Source organism: Salvelinus alpinus, chromosome 7, assembly GCF_045679555.1.
Source record: "Salvelinus alpinus chromosome 7, SLU_Salpinus.1, whole genome shotgun sequence".
Lineage (NCBI taxonomy): Eukaryota > Metazoa > Chordata > Actinopteri > Salmoniformes > Salmonidae > Salvelinus > Salvelinus alpinus.
Window position 1 is genome coordinate 36,095,730 of NC_092092.1, and position 21,801 is coordinate 36,117,530.

The window sequence follows — 21,801 nt, forward strand, 5'->3', positions numbered from 1 at the left end:
TGGTCAAGAAAGTTATTGTTTCCAACATTTTTGGACTACTTAACAACTATTGATTTAGAACCACGGAGAGTGGCCGCATGTCACAAAGAAAACAGGAGCTGCCTCCACTGTTTCAACTTCATTATTTCAACATCATCAAATCACTTCTGCTTAGTCTAATACAGTGACAACTAAAAGATACCAGAAACAATTTAGTCCAATCAACGTAGGCTAAATATGATGTGGCTGTCCATGTTTCTGATTTATATGTGTGTGTGTATGTGTGCGCGTGCGTGCGTTTGTGCAAGTAGAAAAAACATGTTGACTCACCTTACTTGTAGAGAAATGCCAATGCCATCCTCTCTTTCACCGTCTATGACTCTGTCATACAGTACACGCTTTTACTTTTTGTTGTCCTAGGCTACCTGGCTAAAATGCTTGCTCGCTAGCCTAACTTCCTTTCATGGGCAACGTTAGCTAGTTAACATTAGCCTTCTACATCTAGTTACATACTGAACTTCCATCCTCTCAGGCCAGGGGCACAATGTATGAATTTATGGTTGGATCAGAATTGTCATTATAATCATTGGCCAGTAGGGAGAATTAAGTTAAACCACAAGTCCAAATCCCTATCTCCATCCATGGCTAATTTAGGAAAGGGTCGATTTTAGCTAGCTAGCTACCCACTGGAGGACAACAACACAAATAGATGCAACAATTCAAGTTTTTTCTGTCAATTACCTATTTCTCTTGATGTGACGTGATTGGAGAGAAGCCAAATCCAAACTGGCTCCCTTTTACACTTTGCTTTGGTGCTCCGGCCCCATTCACAGCTGAGCTCACTCAGTATCGCTCAATTCTGATTAACAATTATTTTATGTTTTTTTTAATCAAGGGAGGCCATAGGCTCGCTGGCTTCCCTTGCATTCAATACTAGGGGCGGCAACAATGTCATACTCTTTTTGACCATATAGCATCAGATAGATGGCATACACATAAAGAGACAGAGGGACGCTGTTTTGCTCACTCGGATGCTTTCTCCGCTGAGATTCAGCCTCTTGGAAAATTATGAAACACAGAGATGAAAGATACATTATTTTTCTTCTAGGTCCTATGAGCACATGCCACGGTAAATTAACGTGTGTATCCGCCACGTCACGTTTTTGATGCTAAAGCCCAGGACTATAGGGTCTGCCCTCTGTGCAGCAGGCTGCACGTTTGATGTCCCTAGGCATAGCCTCTTATTTAGATGCCTCTAAGCATCTACCGGTAAATGAGACGAATCAGTGCCCACTCCCCACGTGGTTATTTTCATTGGCGCTGTCCGTGGTGCTGAAACTAAACTGGTCTCTACAGGTGGCCTGTGTATATGAAGTGAACCAAATTAAACTGTAGCCTATTGAGTGTTCAACTCTTTTCAGGTCTTAACCTACCTCCATTGTTGTGTGTTCCGTTACAAAAGACGGGATACTTGTGCTGAACCAACGAAGCCTGAATACCTGCGCGTTGAGCTTTAAAAAAAAACTTGTCTCGGATAAACCAGGCGTGTTATAGCTCCGTATGGACAGCAGATGTCCCCTCATCCCATATTTTCCGTCTGCGTGGCTGGTGATTTGCTCTCCCCTTCTACGTCATTGGAATCTCAAAATGGCTCCTGCTCACCGCCCAAATGGGGGCGGTTGCCGGTTTTTCTAATAACAACAATTATACACGACCAGGCGACTGATATTCCCTCTTTTCCTGCCGCCGTCGCTCGGAATAGAAACCGTATTTTGATTTGCGTCATTCTGTAATGAAGGATACTCTCTGAGATCATGATAGGCATAATAGCTAGACAAGGAAAAACGAGGAAAGAGAAAGCAAAGCTGAACCAGCCACCACAGCGTTTTTGTTATGGAGCAGTGGCGTAGGGAATGTGAATGACATGGAAAAGGCATATAATGTCTCTTCTCCACCGGCTTTCTGTGTTGATGTGAACGAAAAGGGGACCAGCGGCACATATGTTACCCAGCCGCTGTCTCGCGGTACCGCCGAAGCGGCAGCTCGTATCTCTAAACATGTCAGCAGGGATGAAACTGGTTGCAGTGACAGCAGGGAGTCGGGTGAAGCAGGAGAGGATATTGGCCGTTCCACGGTTTTAGTTACTGACAGTCCATCCGGTGGCACTGTAAGCAATTGTGTTATTCCTGAGCCAGGTTGTGACTCAGCTACAAACGGGTTTACTGGGTCAACAATGGTAGGCGCCAAGGCAGGGAACTCCTCTGCTATCGCTGCAGTGAATCGAGAGGAAATGGACGGAAATGCTCTCCAGGGGATTTCACTGGCAGAGAAGAACAAGGAATCCTCTGCAGAAGAAGTAGATGCCTGTTATCCACCATTGAACTTTGTGACAGCAGCTGAGACTGTAGAGTCATTGACACACTCCTGCAATGGACAGCTTGAACTGAGCTGCACAGCTGCCTCCCGGACTGTTCCAGAGGGGCTCTCGAATTGGGACACAGACAGTGTCATTCAGAGCACCCTCAGCAGTGATGCTGTTATTAGGCCACCGATTAACTGGAGTATGACCCCTGACAAGGAGGCCAAAATGGCAAATGGTGGATTATTTATAGGACACAGCAGCGCCAAGTTACACACAGAGACAGTTGTAACAATTATTTTGGATGGAGCTGCAACATGCCTCTCTAACACACAGTGTGAAAAACCCTCCTCAATTGCAATGAGTGCAAGGGAGGGACATCACGAATCCTGCAATATCAGAGTGGAACCTGACGGAGCCGGGGCCCAGCCTAGGACACAAGCTAACGTAGCAGGAGATCTATCTGGTGGTGCTACATCAAATCTCACCTCTCAGGGTTTACCATCAAGCCCAGCACCAACGAAAGACCCCTGTAGGGTCAGTGCTAAACCAGACACCATTCAGGGAGAGGCACCTTCAGCATCTGGTCACCTAGGAGATGATCTTTCTTCCAGACCCCATCCTCAGGCCCTCAGGACCAGGACTGTGCCCAACAGTCTGAGCTATGACTCCTCCACCATTCTCAGTCCAGGGGATGAGGATGGGGAGACCTTCGTGGAGCTGGGGGCCCAGGGCCACAGTGACCTCAGATTCATGGACGTCAGTCTGAGCTCCAGGAACACCTTTGAGTCCAGCAGACGTCTGTCTGCCCCAGGGGATATACCAGAGGGCCTGAGTGTCGTCTCGGAAGACCCCTCAGAACTGGCTTTACAGTCCAAAAGACCCGGCATCGCTGAGTATTTTGGCAGGTAAATTAGTTGTTTTATTTGTTGGCTGAGATTATTTGCATGGTGACGAGTGCATTTTTTGCAAGGACGAGAGGTACAAACTTTGTCACAGTGTGCTTACTTGGCTTTACATCAATGTTTGCCTTTATACTCTGTATAGCCATATTATTGATGCAATTTAAACCTTTTAAAACAGCAGTCACTGGCATTAATCTGGCTCGCCTACAAAACGGTGTATTGGTATTGTAACAGCACACCAGGACATAATGAACAAAGCCAGAACTAGAACTAGGCCTATGTCTCATTCAACATTTAGAGCAGAGAGACCTGGTGGAAATGGAGCCAGCTGCAGTGAATACTGTAGTGATGGTGTTCCCACACGGACATCCCCTAGGTTGTTACACTTTACAGTAGGTGCAAATGAATTAGAAACACTCAATTATTAGTTCATAGATAGTTTATACATCTCTAATAAATACTTAGAGCATGATTGGTAGCTATAATATTGTGACATCAGCTGATGTAAGAAGGGCTTTATAAATACATTTGATTGATTGATATAATATAGTAATTAACAGTTTATGAACTACTTTGTAAACCCTTTTGAGCATACCTTCATGTAAAGTGTTAACCCCAAGGTTTATGATCCCACATAGGATCAAGTGAAATTGATCCAATTGGTTAAATAAGAGTTGCAGCATATCACTCCTTCAGTGTCAACTGAACTGACCATATCAGTATGACTTTTGTCCGATCTAGGAAATGATTCAGAGAGACACTAATAACCCTGATTTCTCAGTACGTCGACTCATCAAAACCGTTTAGCTGACAGGGGGAATAAAATAAGTGTGTCATCATTAAAAATGGCCCACTCATTGTCCTGGCTTTTCTGTCTGGTCAGGAGTTTATTTCCCAAGAAGCAGAGAGAGCCGAAGGGTCCGTCTCAGAATGTCCCTGGTTGGAAGCTGTTTGGGAAAGTCCCCGCTAGAGAGAGCGCTCCCAAGGACTCCAGGACCATACAGCAGGTTGGTGTCCTAGCCCCATATTCATGAATAAAGCATGTCAGATTAGGAGTGCTGATCTAGGATCAGCTGTGTCTTTTAGATCATAATGAAAAGGATTTCATTGACATGGAGGCCCCGGGCCCGTATACATAAAGCATCTGAGAGTTAGAGTGCTGATCTAGGATCAGGTCATCCCTATCCATATAATCTTATCCATTATTATTTTAAATTTCAAAACTGATCCTAGATCCACACTCCTACTCTGAGAAGCTTTTTGAATGCTGGCCCCGATGTCACTGTGCTACAGTAGTTATTCACAGACCTATTAACTGACCTAACTTCCTGTAAAGTATTGTGTATGGGAGAGAAAGCTATCTGACCCCGCCTGGAGGGAATCCAGCAAGTGCGTCATCTAGGAATGTACTAGTGAAGTCGAGGTGGATGCCATGAGCTCAATATTTGGCCTAGATCATTTTTTCCACGTGCTAGTCAGGACTTAACCCTGATAAATAGGGATTATGTCAGCCTTGCGTACCTAACCTCAATTTGTTAACATAGCTTAATGCTTTAAAGAAGGTAAAGGACTACAACTGTTTAATCTCCAATCAAGTAATTTACACCCCTTCTGTTCAACTCCTTCACCTATGATACATTGCATTGCAGCCCTTTTGTTTTGTATCACATGATTCACTAGTTGCCACTTGAAACAGACACAGTGAAATTGCAGCCTTGTGCAACACGCAATGACACAGCGTAACAATCATTCCCTACGCCCTATTATTACAACTCACCTATACCTGTCTGACCAGGTAGCATACTGATAGCATCTCATGCGCACAGCTCGAGTAGATTCTTTAACATCAGATATCATTCCTTCTGAGAATCCTATAATAGAGTGCCTGGTAATAATGGCATCAGAGCTTATATATAGTAGTGTGACAAAGGCTTTAGTCGGCCTGTACTTTGCCTACTCCTTCCCAACACCGACGAGAGAGTACGGTTCAGGTCATTCAGGTTGGAGCCTGGCAGGCCAATCTGCCACTGCAGCTGTTGAGGGTGTATGCTCCAGCTGGCTCTGTCCCTGAGGCTGGCTAGCTACCTGGCTGGCTGCCTGGGTAGGTCTTATTCAAGGTGTACGCCTCTTGCCTACTGCCTGGTATGTTGAGCCTCGATTGAGCTTGAATTATGCCCATCTCCTGGCCTCAGCCGTCTCCTGCCCTCAGCCCCTGGCTATGTCCTTCCTTCCCCGCTCTCCCTCTTCTCCTCACTCCCTGTCTCCCTCCCCTACTCTGCCATGCAGGTACAGATCCGTCTCCACAGTCATTGGAGGCACTAATGCATGTTTTCATGCCTGCATGGAAACAGACACTGAAGCCAGTTAAATGTGTCCCTTCGCTGGATTAGTAGTGCACTCAACTCTAGTACATACAGCTGCAGACGAGATGAGAGATGAGTGTTTATAAGCCTCACTGTCCTGCTGAGATTATGACTAGAAGAGCGTGACCTCATCTAGGGTGAGCGACAGAGGCTAGAGTAGGGATCTAGGTGTCAGAGGGACCATCTGTAATGTGTCGTATAGAAGCTCAGGTGATGGGTTGATCCTTCATGCAGTTATCCTACATGTAGGGGTTGAATTGCATCTCCAACAGAGGCCCTTTCAATAAAGTTGCCTATCTTCCTTACCATGGCCAAAGGGCAAAGTTGCTTATGGGGATTGGATGTGTACTGAAGGGTCACACTTTATTTGGAAAGTCCGAATAGTCCACCGGTAGATGCTCCACAGGTGGTCATACGATCAACAGACTATCTGCTAAGGTTACGGTTAGAGTTTAAGGTTTAGAATAAGGGTTAAGCTTAGGGTTAGGACAAGGGTTGATAGATTGTTCGTTGAAATGTTGCTGATAGTCTGTAGAGCATCTACAGGTGGACTATCCAAATGAGGTGGTTACCCTGAACCACTTGACATTATTCTTCTTCTTTTTTTTTGATAGACACTTTGGAGGGATTGAACTGAGTGTAAACGTTGTTCTTCTTCCATCAGGAGAGTACTCCAGATGGTCACGCGTCTGTGTCCACACCAAATCTCTTAAGCGCAGGGGTATGGACCTTCTCGAGTTTCCCTTTTCAGTCATCTTCTCAATCTCCTATCTGCATGGGGCTGCTAAGCAACCATTTCCATTGACCATACAACTCATGCCCATGCCCACCCTAGTACTAATAGAGGAGGGGAAAATGCATGCTAGGGGGAAAAAATAATCATAGTTTAATAGTATCAAAGTCATCTTCGACAATCCCAAGGTCTCTGAGACTCTTGCCGTAGCTCCAGCAGCTCATCGACTCTGTGGCTCAAAGAGTTGTAATCCAGAGTGTTGCAATCCATTTTTCCTTACATACGTTCTCAAATGTGATAGATCTATTAGATTTGCCTGTATTCCTTATTATGGACAGCGAACGTTCAGGCAGCTACACAGACACTATGGAAACTAGATTAGAGCTCCTAGTTAAATTGTGTTTGAGGGCATTTTTTTTATCTATACATGGTTAAATGAGTGAGAAATAGATGTCATTGTTGCAATTTTTTGATTAGGCAACCTATACTAACACCCGAAATTGACATGTTGAGTTGTTTTGCTGTATTCAATTATTTAATAACGCGCTAATTTCCCTAATGTGGACAGTTTGTGTTACTACCTTACACAAGCTTGCATTTTCACCTCACGCAACGAAGTGAAATTACACATCATTTTAACCTCAGATTGGTGAACTTAATATAAACATTTATAGTCATCAAGATGACACTAAATCGATTGATTTAAATAGATGAATCTTTGGTTTGGTACCGTTGCTTTTATCATATGCGCCTGTCCGTCGCATGTCTAACAATGCTGACCAGACTGCATGCGTGCAAGTTGATTTTGTCCACTTACACCAGATGCGATCAGGACACGCAGGTTGAAATATCTGAAAAAAATATCTAAACAAACTCTGAACCAATTATATTAATTTGGGGACAGGTCGAAAAGCATTAAACATTTATGGCAATTTAGCTAGCTAGCTTGCGGTTGCTAGCTAAATTGGCCTGGGAGGTCCCCTACTCCGCCAATTAATCCACAGATAAAATGGTCAACCGAGTTCGTTTCTAGTAATCTCTCCTCCTTCAGGCTTCTTCTTCTTTGGACTTTATATGGCGGTTGGCAACCAACTTTAAGGTGCATTACCACAACCGGCTGGACTGGAGTGTGGACCACAGTTCATCTTTCAATTACCCACGATGGTATATCCTCCTAAAAACCAATGAGGAGATGGGAGAGGCAGGACTTGCAGCGCGTTGTGCTTTTAGCGCCTGGCTACGCAGACGTGCGCGAGCAGTGTGAGTGCAATGATTGAATAACATGTATGTGTACATTTATTTTGCGACGCTCGCGCATGCGACGCAAGCGCTGTAGTCAGCATGTAAGAACGTAGTTGTCCTTTTCAAACTCAAATGGCAATGGGAAAATCAGGGTGCACTCTTTCTAAAAGCCGCTGGCCACAAACAAATACACAGATTTGACAGTCAAGCTGTCACTCAAATGAGAGCCAACCCGTAACTATGTAGAACTACCTGTGGAGCAATTATTTGTTGAAACGATCCAGTGTTTACTTTTTCGTATTGGTCATCTACCGCAAACTTTGTCCTACAAGGCGATGAGTTGATAAATGGCCACTACAGGTTCTCATCTATTGATTGTTATATGTAGTATACTCAAGTTCATTGTGGTTTGTCTTTCAGAAGAGCGAAAAATGGTACATGTAGCGGCAGACAATTGTTCCAGTACCATTGATTTACATACAATATCCATGTGAGGGATTCCTCTGTGCACGCTATTGATTACAGTAGAACAAGCTAATCAATTTCTGTCTGGCGTGACTGCTTGATAAATGTTGATGCGTGAGCAGTTTTGAAGGTACTAATTTAGCAAAATACAAGTAATCTGAACACAAGTGTGACAAGTGTGTAGGGAGTCATTTTTATGTCTTGGTCTTCAACATGCAGTATCGCAACTTATTTCAGCATATTGATTATGAATTTGGACATTTAAAACCCGTGTTTTGACACTCGGCTATAAGGCAAAACAGGAAGCAGCTACTGTACCATTTAACTTATGTCTTAAGAATATAGATGTTACTTTTAACATTATTTTAAAACAATCTTCTACTTATTTAGGTAAATACTACTGCATGAGCCCAAAAATGTGCTATGATTGATTGATTTTGATGATATTAGTAAAATTGGGAAAATTACCTTATCTGCGAATGTTAATATTTTTGGTTTACCTTACATTGATTTATTTGACTTGACATTTATTAATACACAGTTGATTACGTGATGATTTTATATACACTTTGACATCACAAGTGGTCCCAGAGCTCTATATGCTTTTCTGGTATACTTTGTGATTATGTATGATAGTGTGCCTCTAGAAAAGCATTGGTGTTGGTTAAACACAGTTCAACTCAGACCTTTTCTAAGTACTATAGGACAGCAGCAATCAAATGGTGAAAAAGCTGTGCCTATTTCTCCACTTATACTATGGTGGCTGTTCTTCTTCACTGGTTTTGGTAAATCTCACTCTCCTGAGATGGCACTCCCCTCCCCCGTCCTTACCAGCCTTTTCTTCTGATAGCCCCCTTTGTAACTACACCCATAAATGTCTTGAAGGAGCCACAACACAAGACAATGTAGCCATTGACATCCATACAGTAGCCGTTTCATGCATCATGTTTTGTGTAGTGGAGCTGAGGGATGTATGGTGATACATCTAGTCATTTGGTCTATTAGATAGTCAATGCACTAACTTGCACGAAACAAACGCATTGGATATCAGGGGCATTTATTGACCCCTAGACATGACTCATGATGTACAGTTGAAATCGGAAGTTTACATACACCTTAGCCAAATACATTTAAACTCAGTTTTTCACAACTCCTGACAATTTATCCTAGTAAAAATCCCCTGTCTTAGGTAATTTAGGATCACCACTTTATTTTAAGAATTAAATGAAATTGTTTAACTTGGGTCAAACGTTTCGCGTAGCCTTCCACAAGCTTCCCACAATAAGTTGGGTGAATTTTGGCCCATTCCTCCTGACAGAGCTGGTGTAACTGAGTCAGGTTTGTAGGCCTCCTTGCTTGCACACGCTTTTTCAGTTCTGCCCACAAAATTTCTATGTGATTGAGGTCAGGGCTTTGTGATGGCCACTCCAATACCTTGACTTTGTTGTCCTTAAGCCATTTTGCCACAACTTTGGAAGTATGCTTGGAGTCATTGTCCATTTGGAAGACCCATTTGCGACCAAGCTTTAACTTCCTGACTGATGTCTTGAGATGTTGCTTCAATATATCCACATAATTTTCCTTGAAGCCATCTATTTTGTGAAGTGCACCAGTCCCTCCTGCAGCAAAGCACCACCACAACATGATGCTGCCACCCCGTGCTTCCCGGTTGGGATGGTGTTCTTCGGCTTGCAAGCGTCCCCCTTTTTCCTCCAAACATAACGATGGTCATTATGGCCAAACAGTTATATTTTTGTTTCCTCAGACCAGAGGACATTTCTCCAAAAAGTATGATCTTTGCAGTTGCAAACCGTAGTCTGGCTTTTTTATGGCGGTTTTATAGCAGTGGTTTCTTTCTTGCTGAGCGGCCTTTCAGGTTATGTCGATATAGGACTCGTTTTACTGTGGTTATAGATACTTTTGTACCTGTTTCCTCCAGCATCTTCACAAGGTCCTTTGCTGTTGTTCTGAGATTGATTTGCACCATTCGCACCACAGTACGTTCATCTCTAGGAGACAGAACGCATCTCCTTCCTGAGCGGTATAATGGCTGCGTGGTCCCATGGTGTTTATACTTGCGTGCTATTGTTTGTACAGATGAACGTGGTACCTTCAGGCGTTTGAAAATTGCTCCCAAGGATGAACCAGACTTGTGGAGGTCTGCAATCTTTTTTTCTGAGGTCTTGGCTGATTTCTTTTGGCTTCCCATGATGTCAAGCAAAGAGGCACTGAGTTTGAAGGTAGGCCTTGAAATACATCCACAAGTACACCTGCAGTTGACTCAAATGATGTCAATTAGCCTATCAGAAGCTTCTAAAGCCATGACATCATTTTCTGGAATTTTCCGAGCTGTTTAAAGGCACAGTCAACTTAGTGTATGTAAACATCTGACCCACTGGAATTGTGATACAGTGAGTTATAAGTGAAATAATCTGTTTGTAAACAATTGTTGGAAAAATGACTTGTGTCATGCAGAAAGTAGATGTCCTAACCAACTTGCCAAAACTATAGTTTGTTAACAAGAAATTTGTGGAGTGGTTGAAAAACGGGTTTTAATGACTCCAATCTATGTGTATGTAAACTTCCGACTTCAACTGTACACCCTAAGGATGCTCTCTCTATCGACCTCTCTCCAGATCTCTCTCCAGTCATCAACAACCATCACACACTCCACAGCCCCCCCCCAACCATCACACACTCTTTAGTCCCCTCATTCTCTCTCTCTAATTCCTCTCTCTCGCCCCAGCCACATAGGCTGCCGCCTACATGGGCCTTGTGATTTCCACAAGCCTGTCAGCTGATCCTGTCACCCCTCACGGCTAAAGCCACTATCTTTTCTCCCTTTCAAATGTAAACCCAAGAGGCTAGTTGACCTGTATTTGCGCTGTGTTTTCTAGTACCTATAGGGATTCAGGTTTTTGATGTATCTGCAGGAGTTTGAGGCCAGGGTGGGCAAAGCTGGGCCTGGGGGAACGTCAGCTGGGACGTCCCCTACTCAGCCTCAACAGGGCCGGAGGAAGAATCTGGAGTTTGAGCCACTGTCCACCACAGCTCTTATACTGGAGGACAGGCCTGCGTAAGTCCACACTATCTCTCCCTCTGACTCTCTCTCCACTTTATTTCTGTCACATCTTTCCATTTCTTTGTCTGTTCCTCTGTTCTTGTTTATTATGCCCTCCAGTCCTTGCAGAGGGAAAATGGCAAATGTTTTGAGAAAGGTTAGACCTACAGTGGTTTGCGAAAGTATTCACCCCTTGACATTTTTCCTATTTTGTTGCCTTACAACCTCAAATTAAATTGGATTTTTAGGGGGTTTGTATCATTTGTTTTACACAACATGCCTACCATTTTTTATCGTGAAACAAACAAGAAATAAGACCCAAAAAAACTGAAAACTTGAGCGTGCACAACTATTCACCCCCCCAAAGTCAATATTGTAGAGCCACCTTTTGCAGCAATTACAGCTGCATGTCTCTTGGGGTATGTCTCTATAAGCTTGGCACATCTAGCCACTGGGATTTTTGCCCTTCTTCAAGGCAAAACTTCTCCAGCTCCTTCAAGTTGGATGAGTTCCGCAGATGTACAGCAATCTTTAAGTCATACCACAGATTCTCAATTGGATTGAGGTCTGGGCTTTGACTAGGCCATTCCAAGACATGTAAATGTTTCCCCTTAAACCACTCGAGTGTTGCTTTAGCAGTATGCTTAGGGTCATTGTCCTGCTGGAAGGTGAACCTCCATCCCAGTCTCAAATCTCTGGAAGACTGAAACAGGCTTCCCTCATTAATTTTCCTGTATTTTAGCGCCATCCATCATTCCTTCAATTCTGACCAGTTCCCAGTCCCTGACGATGAAAAACATCCCCACAGCATGATGCTGCCACCACCATGCTTCACTGTGGAGATGGTGTTCTCGGGGTGATGAGAGGTGTTGGGTTTTCGCCAGACATAGCATATTCCTTGATGGCCAAAAAGCTCAATTTAGTCTCATCTGACCAGAGTACCTTCTTCCATATGTCTGGGAAGTCTTCCACACATGCCTTTTGGCGAACACCAAACATGTTTGCTTATTTTTTTCTGGCCACTCTTCCGTGAAGCCCAGCTCTGTGGAGTGTACAGCTTAAAGTGGTCCTATGGACAGATACTCCAATCTCCGCTGTGGAGCTTTGCAGCTCCTTCAGGGTTATCTTTGGTCTCTTTGTTGCCTCTCTGATTAATGCCCTCCTTGCCTAGTCCATGAGTTTTGGTGGGAGCCCTCTCGGCAGGTTTGTTGTGGTGCCATATTCTTTCAAATGTTTAATAATGGATTTAATGGTGCTCCGGTGGATGTAAAAAGTTTCTGGTATTTTTTTATAACCCAACCCTGATCTGTACTTCTCCACAACTTCGTCCCTGACCTGTTTGGCGAGCTCCTTGGTCTTCATAGTGCTGCTTGATTGGTGGTGCCCCTTGCTTAGTGCTGTTGCAGGTTCTGGGGCCTTTCAGAACAGGTGTATGTATACTGAAATCGTGTGACACTTAGTTTGCACACAGGTGGACTTTATTTAACTAATTATGTGACTTCTGAAGGTAATTGGTTGCACCAGATCTTATTTAGGGACTTCATAGCAAAGGGGGTGAATGCATATGCATATTTTTTTTCATTTCACTTCACCAATTTGGACTATTTTGTGTATGTCCATTACATGAAATCCAAATAAAAATCCAAATAAATTACAGGTTGTATCGCAACAAAATAGGAAAAATGCCACGGGGGGTGAATACTTTTGCAAGGCACTGTAACCTTGTAACAGTGCGATCTGGATCTATATGGATCTATATTACACACACTACATTATTTTCAACTAGGCTCAGGCCAGGGTGTGGTGTCTATTAAGAACACAGTGAGAAGCACACAGCGTTCAAAAACAAGTGGTGTTGAGTTTCTCTGTCTGTGAGACTCCTTGGTCACCTCAGCTGCTCTCTCTGATCCAAGACCTCAGGCCCTCATTAAGAATAGATATATGAAATCTGAGTGTGTTGTCTGAACCATAACAAACACACTGTCTGCAAGGCTAAGTCAGTCTCTCTGTTTGTAGGTGTTAGTCTCTCTTTAATCGGCAATGTGTTGAACATGACTAAAAGTAACCATTTTGTGTCCTCAGTTGCTGTGATATGCACTGATTACGGTGAAACTGACACTGACAGACACTGATACCGTGTCTCCTCTGCTCTCTCGGCAGGAACCTTCCTGCCAAGTCTGTGGAGGAGGCCCAGCGTCACCGCCAGGAGTATGACGAGATGGTTGCTGAGGCCAAGAAGAGAGGTACTGTTAATGTATTCCTCTCTCACCCTTTCCATTTCACTGTCTTTTCAGGGCTGTGCAATGGAGGTCAGCCGCATTTGACCTGTCCACTGTATAGACCTCCAGATGTTACTTAGCTCATTCTGTCAGTTGAAGCCGTTGCTAACGCCAGACCTTGAACATACTTTTGCCACTTTACATCTTGATAACAATTGTAAAGCAGAAGGAAAATAAAATAGATATGTTTAAAGCATTTATAAGCATCTGTTAACATTTATTAGCATTTCTAATGGCGTATTCATGAAAAGTTATTATGAAGTGTGACCAAAGGGTTTGTGCCCCCCCCTCCCCACAGAATTGAAGGAGGCCCAGAGGAAGAGGAAAGAGATGAAGGAGAGGTTTAAGCTGGAGGAAAGCATCGCCAACGCCATGGTGGTCTGGAACAACGACATCCTGCCCAACTGGGAAAACACGTGAGTTAGCTAGCTAGTCACTTCCTGCTAAACAACTCTCCACTGGCATGGGGCAGCGTTGGATATTACTGCATTGTCGGAACTAGAAGCACAAGCATTTCGCTACACTCGCATTAACATCTGCTAACCATGTGTATGTGACAAATAACATTTGATTTGATGTACAGTATCCAGTCAGTACCGTACAGTGGCGGTCGATGCCGTTTAAGATGAGGGAGGGTGATACATTTTTGATGAGCATGGCCTTGTTTCTATTACAGCATATTGGTTGACTGTCATTCATATTCCATTCACCCAGCTCAATGTAACATCGATAGGTTTAGGCTACTACATGATACTCAAATTTTCCCTTTACCTATCATGATGTTGCTACAACCTAGCTTATGAATGACAGTTTACAACGTAGGTGCACAGATAGAGAATTTTGAGTAATCAAGATGACAGACAGTGACACATTCAATACCGCCTCGCACAGTATTGCCTGCATCTAGCTGATCTAGGGTGTAATCATTAGTCCAAACAGTTGCAAATGAGAGTTTCTATCGGATAAATTCAGTTATTTTTATCCCTGTTTCGTTCCGTTTGCTTCCGTTTAAGAAACATTTTTCAACAGAATCGGCAAAATGAGTACACCCCTGATCACACGCAAACACTTCACTTTCATAGCAGCCACATAAACAGCATGATCACTTTGCTCGTTGTATATATAATTCCTTCTCCCAACTATCTACGCGCTCTCCTCCTCTCACATTTCCCCTTCGCTTGTTGACTTCAGTGCACAACACATCAGCTGTCTGTGACCAGGCAAAAAAAACTTTCCAAGCCTAACCTTAAAATCATGACCATTGACCGCTAAGCGCTACACACAGCCTACATCGTTGTCACGTCATAGTCATGCAGTACAGTGTACAGTCAGAAAGCAGTTTAGCAGTTACACCGGGTGGGCCCCGGGCCCAATAACTTTAATAAAAGCTTACCTTGACTTGGAAGAAATCCAGTGCTGGATAGCCATAGCCAGCTGGCTAACATAGCATCCCTCTCTGTTTGAGCCGGGTGTTTGAGTAGGCTAAACTAGCTAGCTAGCTGCATTCATTAGCTAAGTGAAAGTTTAAAAAAATACTACCAAATCTCTCTCTCTCTTGCTTCTCCTTAATTTTGGAAGAAATTAATTTGTTCAAAACAGTTGAACTATTGTCTTTCTCTCTCTTTGAGTCAACTACTCACCACATTGTATGCACTGCAGTGCTATCTAGCTGTAGCTTATTCTTTCAGTACTAGATTCATTCTCTGATCCTTTGATTGGGTGGACAACATGTCAGTTCATGCTGCAAGCCCTGATAGGTTGGAGGATGTCCTCTGGAAGTTGTCATAATTACTGTGTAAGTCTATGGAAGGGGGTGAAAACCATGAGCATCCTAGGTTTTGTATTGAAGTCAATGTACCCAGAGGAGGACAGAAGCTAACTGTCCTGTGGCTTCACCATGGCGTTACCCTACAGAGTGCTGCTGATGTTACTGTAGACCTTCATTGCAAAACAGTGTGTTTTAATCAATGATTTGGTTTTAGTTATGAGGAGGACGGTCCCTCCCCCTCAGAGGAGCCTCCTCTGGGACAGTATTCAGTCAGTAACTCAGTCAGTTTTTCTGCCAGTCAGCCATTTAATTAGCCAGCCAGACAGCCAATCAGTCAGTGAACCAGTCGACTCAATCAGCCAGTCAGTAACTTGGTCAGTAAACCAGTCGGTCAGTAAACCAGTCAGTCAGTAGTCTTGTAGGCATAGGTCAGGGCTCCCATGTTGCAGTAGACCCATGCCAGTCTGTTTGTGTCCCCCTGTAGGCGTAACACTCGACGGGTGAGAGAGCTCTGGTGGCAGGGCTTGCCCCCCAACGTCAGAGGAAAGGTCTGGAGCCTGGCCATAGGCAACGAGCTCAACATCACCCCAGGTATGTATGGTGTTTCAATAGTCATAACTCATAGAACTCCCAGCATAATTCAGTATTCCCAATGGCAGAATATAATCAGAATTGCATTCTGAAAAATATATACAAAGTGAAGAAAGTTGTGTGTCAATACACATAACAAAGTACATTGAAATGTATTAACATAGCCAAGGTTATACATCTAAAAATGTAGTGCGCTGGTATTGTTTGTTTTCTAACAAAACGAGCACTTTCACCACTTTCAGCTGGAATTAGATGTACCAGCCTGTTGTGTTGTGAGTGGAGGGAATTTCTGGCCTACATGTTTTACTGCCAGAAAGTGCCTTTGTGGTTTACAGAAAAATGCAAAGTAGACGTCCTGACTCATTGAGAGAGTAACCTTCTTTCCTTTCCTCCCTTTTCTACAGAGCTGTACGAAATATTCCTCTCCAGAGCAAAGGAGAGATGGAGGAGTTTCAGTGAGACGGGTTCAGAAACAGAGGCTGACGGTTGGTCTGAGGCGGGGGGGTGGCGTGTTGGAGAAGCCCTCCGGGGACAAGACTGTCAATCTCAGCCTCAGACACACAAATAAATCCATTCTCCTCTCTTCCTGTTTGAGACAAAGCTATTTCCTCTCGTTGCTTTACATCTGAGGTCCTTGACACATTGTGGAACAAAAACTTAGCAGTGCTGCCGACTTATTGGCGTCACATTACTGCACAAATCCCCCTCACTCGGCAGCCATTTGCAGGCTTGGTGCAAAGGCTTTCTGTTGTTTTTCCTCCAGTGATCTTGTAAAGTGTCTGTTTCTACCATCATGTCAGACTGTCTGCCCATTGGTCCAGTACTGAGAGTCAATAGTGACACATTCAAAGCTCTAACATCTGTAGCGCATTAGAAAGACTGTGTTTTTGCCAACAAGAGCCTTAGGAGATGGATCCAACAGGATTTAATAGAGCTGAACAGAGAGATTTGCAGCCTGTCTCCTCTTGGCATCGTTTTAGGTTACAAAATATTGGCACTGCATCAGTGTCTTTGTATCTGTCATTGATTGCTGAGTTACTCGGTCTATCATGCACAAACAATGATACAGAGAGGTCAAACAAGCTGGAGATCAGTTTATTGTAGCAAACTGAAATGGTTCTGTTTGTCCTTTCTCTTATGATGTTTTTAACACAATTTCTTTGTGTTTCGATTCTAGATGGGGCATCGCTGGCAGACAGAGAGTCCAGTCTGGACCTGATCAAGCTGGACATATCCCGCACATTCCCTCCTCTTTTTATCTTCCAGAAGGTACAGTACATCTCTTACCCCACGTGTGTGTGTGTGTGTGTGTGTGTGTGCTCCATGACATTTCTCATCCTCTGATTGTCTTCAACCACAGGGTGGGCCATATCATGATCTCCTCCACAGTGTGCTGGGGGCCTACACCTGTTACAGACCTGACGTGGGATATGTGAGTAACACGTCAAAACAGCACTCTTTGTCCTTATTTTCTCCCATACTGTGCATACGTTGGTTGTAAAGTGAAATGACTGTTCTGTTCTCTTCAAGGTCCAGGGCATGTCATTTATAGCTGCAGTGTTGATCCTCAACCTGGAGGAAGCTGATGCCTTCATCGCATTCGCCAACCTGCTCAACAAACCCTGTCAGCTGGCCTTTTTCAGAGTGGACCATGATCTGGTGAGGCCCACTTCCACAGGGGCCACTGTGGGAAATTGTCCTCTCTCTAAAACGACTTTAACAGGACTGAGTTAGTCGTCACTGAATCTCTCGCTACCGTTCTTCTTCTCTAGATGCTGAAATACTTTGCTGCATTCGAGGTGTTCTTTGAAGAGAACCTCCCAAGACTATTTAACCACTTCCAGAGCTCCAACCTCACCCCAGATCTCTATCTCATAGACTGGTAAGTACCTATGGGATCTCTGTGAACATTTTTAAGTATGTAGCAGCTCTCTTTAGTGTGGCCTGTTAAGCTGTTATCTCCCACTTTTAGTTCCAGTCATGCTATCAGCTCAGTATTCACAGTTATAAGAGCACAGCTGCTGTAAACTCTAGATTAAATAATCTGCATTCACCATTCTGCTAACTGACATTTTTTGTGTTTGTTTGTGTGTGTGGTGAACTTGCTTGCGTTCGTTCGTTTATGAATGCATGCTTCTGTGTCTGTGTACAGGATCTTCACTCTGTACAGTAAGTCGTTGCCATTGGACGTGGCGTGTCGCGTGTGGGACGTATTCTGTCGTGACGGCGAGGAGTTCCTGTTCCGGACGGGTCTGGGGATCCTGCGTCTGTACGAGGACGTGCTCCTACAGATGGATTTCATCCGCAGCGCCCAGTTTCTGACACGCCTCCCTGAGGATATAGGCTCTGATAGGCTGTTCGCCTGCATTGCGGCCGCGCCCATGCTCAACGGAAACAAGAAATGGTCCCAGGTCAGTTCCTCTAACATGAGAAGACATGAAAGTGAGAAAATGGATACGTTTGCAAGGAGTGACAATAAACATACAAGAATGTTATTATGTGGTTAGGTTGAAGCCATTTATGTAGCCTATTGAGTGAACTGGGTCATGCTCCCAAAATTCCTCAAAAATAGCCTGTAGTTATGTCCAGTCCCACAAGTGTGCCACTTGTGTGGCCAGGAGCAGTTTAGAAATTACACATCACTCAGCCACTGCTATATGGAAGACATCTTTATCATAGATTCGCACTTGTTGGATCCTACAATTCATATACTACACCACCTACAGGTGAATGAATGTACATTGAGTACACAAAACATTAGGAACACCTTCCCTTTTGCCCTCAGAACAGCCTCAATTCATCGGGGCATGGACTCTACAAGGTGTCGAAAGCACAGGGATGCTGGCCCATGTTCACTCCAATGCTTCCCACAGTTATGTCAAGTTAGCTGGATGTCATTTGGGTGGTGACATTCTTGATACACACGGGAAACTGTTGAGCGTGAAAAACCCAGCAGCGTTGCAGTTCTTGACACAAACTGTTGCGCCTGGCACCTACTAACATACCTTGTTCAGAGGCACTTAAATATTTTGTCTTGCCCATTCACCCTCTGAATGGCACACATACACAATCCTTGTCTCAAAGCTTAAAAATCATGATTTAACCTGTCTCCTCCCATTCATTTACACTGACTGAAGTGGATTTAACAAGTGACATCAATAAGGGATCAGTCTACAGTATGTCATGGAAAGAGCAGATGTTCTTAATGTTTTGTATACCCGGTGTATGTCAGTTACAGAAATAAATAGGAAAGAACCTGTATGATAGTCTGCTTTTTTTGTGGCAATGTAGGCTACACAGCACCACCTACAGGTATTTATTTATTGTGTTTGCCTAAAAAGAATGACCGGTTGCAGTTTTATGCTAAGATTTGCTCTCTCCTCTCCAGGTATTTCATGCATTGATAAAGGACAACAAGGACATGGACAGGAATTGCAACCCAGCACTTAAGAGTTTATGATTCAGCAGTGGAACATTTGAATGATCATGTTCCTCTCTTTAATTGAGAGGCTTTGATCACCTGAGATTGATCATGGTAAATGGACCTTAAAGAATTTCATACTTGAAGATGGAGGCCTTGAACGCCATTGGCAGTTTTATTGAATTTAGAGTATTTATGGTAGTATATCATGGATATACAGTACCAGTCAAAAGTTTGGACAGACCTACTCATTCAAGGGTTTTTCTTTTTTACTATTATTTTAGAATAATAGTGAAGACATCAAAACTATGAAATAACACACATGGAATCATGTAGTAACCAAAGAAGTGTTAAAAAATCAAAATAGATTTTAGATTCTTTAAAGTAGCCACGCTTTGTCTTGACGACAACTTTGCACACTCTTGGCATTCTCTCAACCAGCTTCACCTGGAATGCTTTTCCAACAGTCTTGAAGGGGTTCCCACACATGCTGAGCACGTGTTGGCTGCTTTTCCTTCACTCTGCGGTCCAACTCATTTCAAACCATCTCAATTGGGTTGAGGACGGGGGATTGTGGAGGCCAGGTCATCTGATGCAGCACTCCATCACTCTCCTTCTTGGTCAAATAGCGCTTACACAGCCTGGAGGTGTTATTGTCCTGTTAACAGGTGTTATTGTCCTGTTGAAAAACAAATGATAGTAAGGCTAAGCGCAAACCAGATGGTATGGCATATCACTGCAGAATTCTGTGGTAGCCATGCTGGTTAAGTGTGCCTTGAATTCTAAATAAATCACTGACAGTGTCACCAGCAAAGCACCATCACACCTCCTCCATGCTTCACGGTCGGAACTACACGTGGAGATCATCCATTCATCTACTCTGCGTCTCACAAAAACACGGCGGATAGGACCAAAAATCTCAAATTTGGCTCATTAGACCAAAGGACAGATTTCCACCGGTATAATGTCCATTGCTTGTGTTTCTTGGCCAAAGGAAGTCTCTTCTTCTTATTGGTGTCATTTAGTAGTGGTTTCTTTGCAGCAATTCAACCATGAAGGCCTGATTCACGCAGTCTCCTCTGAACAGTTGATGTTGCGATGTGTCTGTTACTTGAACTCTGAAGCATTTATTTAGGCTGCAATCTGAGGTGCAGTTAACTCGAATTAACTTATCCTCTGCAGCAGAGGTAATTCTGGGACTTCCTTTCCTGTGGTGGTCCTCATGAGAGCCAGTTTCATCATAGCGCTTGATGGTTTTTGTGACTGCACTTGAAGAAACTTTCAAAGTTTTTGTAATTTTCCAGATTGACTGACCTTCATATCTTAAATTAATGATGGACTGTTGTTTCTCTTTGTTTGAGCTGTTCATGCCATAATATGGACTTGGTCTTTTACCAAATAAGGCTATCTTCTGTATACCACCCCTACCTTGTCACAACACAACTGATTGGCTCAAATGCATTAAGAAGGAAAAAAATTCCACAAGTGTACTTTTATCAAAGCACACCTGTTAATTGAAATGCATTCCAGGTGACTACTGCATGAAGCTGGTTGAGAGAATGGCAAGAGTGTGCAAAGCTGCCATCAAAGCAAAGGGTGGCTACTTTGAAGAATCTCAAATGTAAAATACATTTTGATTTGTTTAACACTTTTTTGGTTACTACATGATTCCATATGGGTTGTTTCATAGTTTTGATGTCTTCACTATTATTCTAAAATAATAGTAAAAAGAAAGAAAAACCCTGGAATGAGTAGGTGTGTCCAAACTTTTGACTGGTACTGTATGATGACATACTGAAGTTAGACCCAATTCATTACATCTATCTAGTCCCATCACAAAGGTCTGGAGTTTCTTAGATTGAGTGAGGCCCTTAGTTACACCTGTGGATTTTATCTCACTAACATAAGATATTTAATGAAAATGCACCTCCAAGCATAGATTTACAGTATATGACTTAATGGACAAACACCAATATAACAACATAGAACAAAATTAAAACAGTGACACAGCCCATCCATTTCTTAAGTCTCTGAAGCTTGACATTGAATAGTTATTGCTCAACTAAACTAACAGTAATAGGTTTTCATTACAGTGAGCAGTAAGCACTTGTTTCCGAAAGACCCATAGAAAGTGCAAAAGAGAACATGTGTGGCACATGAAGTTTCTATTGTGCTTTTGTGTGTGAATGAATCCACAGTGAAGCTCTTATATTGTTGTGAATGAAAGAGCAATGAGACCCTTGTTCAAAGCACCTATTCAGGAAACATAATTTACTTTTAAAACATTGTTTGTTCGATGTTGCTCACATCTTTTGTTACTTTACATTTGACCAAACACTTATATGTTGAGATGCAACATATTTTTTAATCAATGCTGTAGTTCATGGTTCTACAGGACATTTTTCATATCTTATATATTGGATATAAAAAAGTTGTATATTGTTTCTTTTGCATTTTTTCTATGCTCTCTATTGTACAGTTTTCCTACTACTAAGTTAGAACAATTGTAAATATATTTGAAATTAATTAAAAAAGTACCTCTGTGATACTGTATCAGACCAGAAGTTATGAATTATGTGAATAAATCAAAGATATGATAATTTCATTTGAAATATTGTCTATTTATTCCCAGACA

General features: G+C 43.0%; 1 protein-coding gene across 2 annotated transcripts; it reads left to right on the forward strand.

Moving 5' to 3' along the window:
* The first annotated feature begins 1,626 nt into the window (after nt 1-1,626).
* LOC139580924 (TBC1 domain family member 12-like) lies at nt 1,627-21,771 on the forward strand. 2 transcript variants are annotated; one of them, XM_071410073.1, is made up of 14 exons: nt 1,627-3,246; nt 4,127-4,250; nt 6,271-6,327; nt 10,980-11,122; nt 13,268-13,350; nt 13,685-13,802; nt 15,639-15,745; nt 16,150-16,230; nt 16,923-17,014; nt 17,106-17,177; nt 17,276-17,404; nt 17,518-17,627; nt 17,898-18,156; nt 19,134-21,771. In XM_071410073.1, exons 1-14 carry the CDS (start codon nt 1,904-1,906, stop codon nt 19,203-19,205), a joined length of 2,790 nt encoding a protein of 929 aa, XP_071266174.1. In that variant the 5' UTR covers nt 1,627-1,903; the 3' UTR covers nt 19,206-21,771. The 2 variants fall into 2 exon arrangements, with proteins under 2 accessions (XP_071266174.1, XP_071266175.1); XM_071410074.1 differs by lacking the exon at nt 6,271-6,327.
* Nucleotides 21,772-21,801: the final 30 nt, after the last annotated feature.

Bases quoted from the DNA above. Each gene is read 5' to 3' on its own strand.
- LOC139580924 (XM_071410073.1), top strand. From the start codon at position 1,904: ATGGAAAAGGCATATAATGTCTCTTCTCCACCGGCTTTCTGTGTTGAT. The intron at 6,328-10,979 runs GTATGGACCTTC...ATGTATCTGCAG, and splicing joins CAAATCTCTTAAGCGCAGGG to GAGTTTGAGGCCAGGGTGGG. The intron at 11,123-13,267 runs GTAAGTCCACAC...CTCTCTCGGCAG, and splicing joins ATACTGGAGGACAGGCCTGC to GAACCTTCCTGCCAAGTCTG.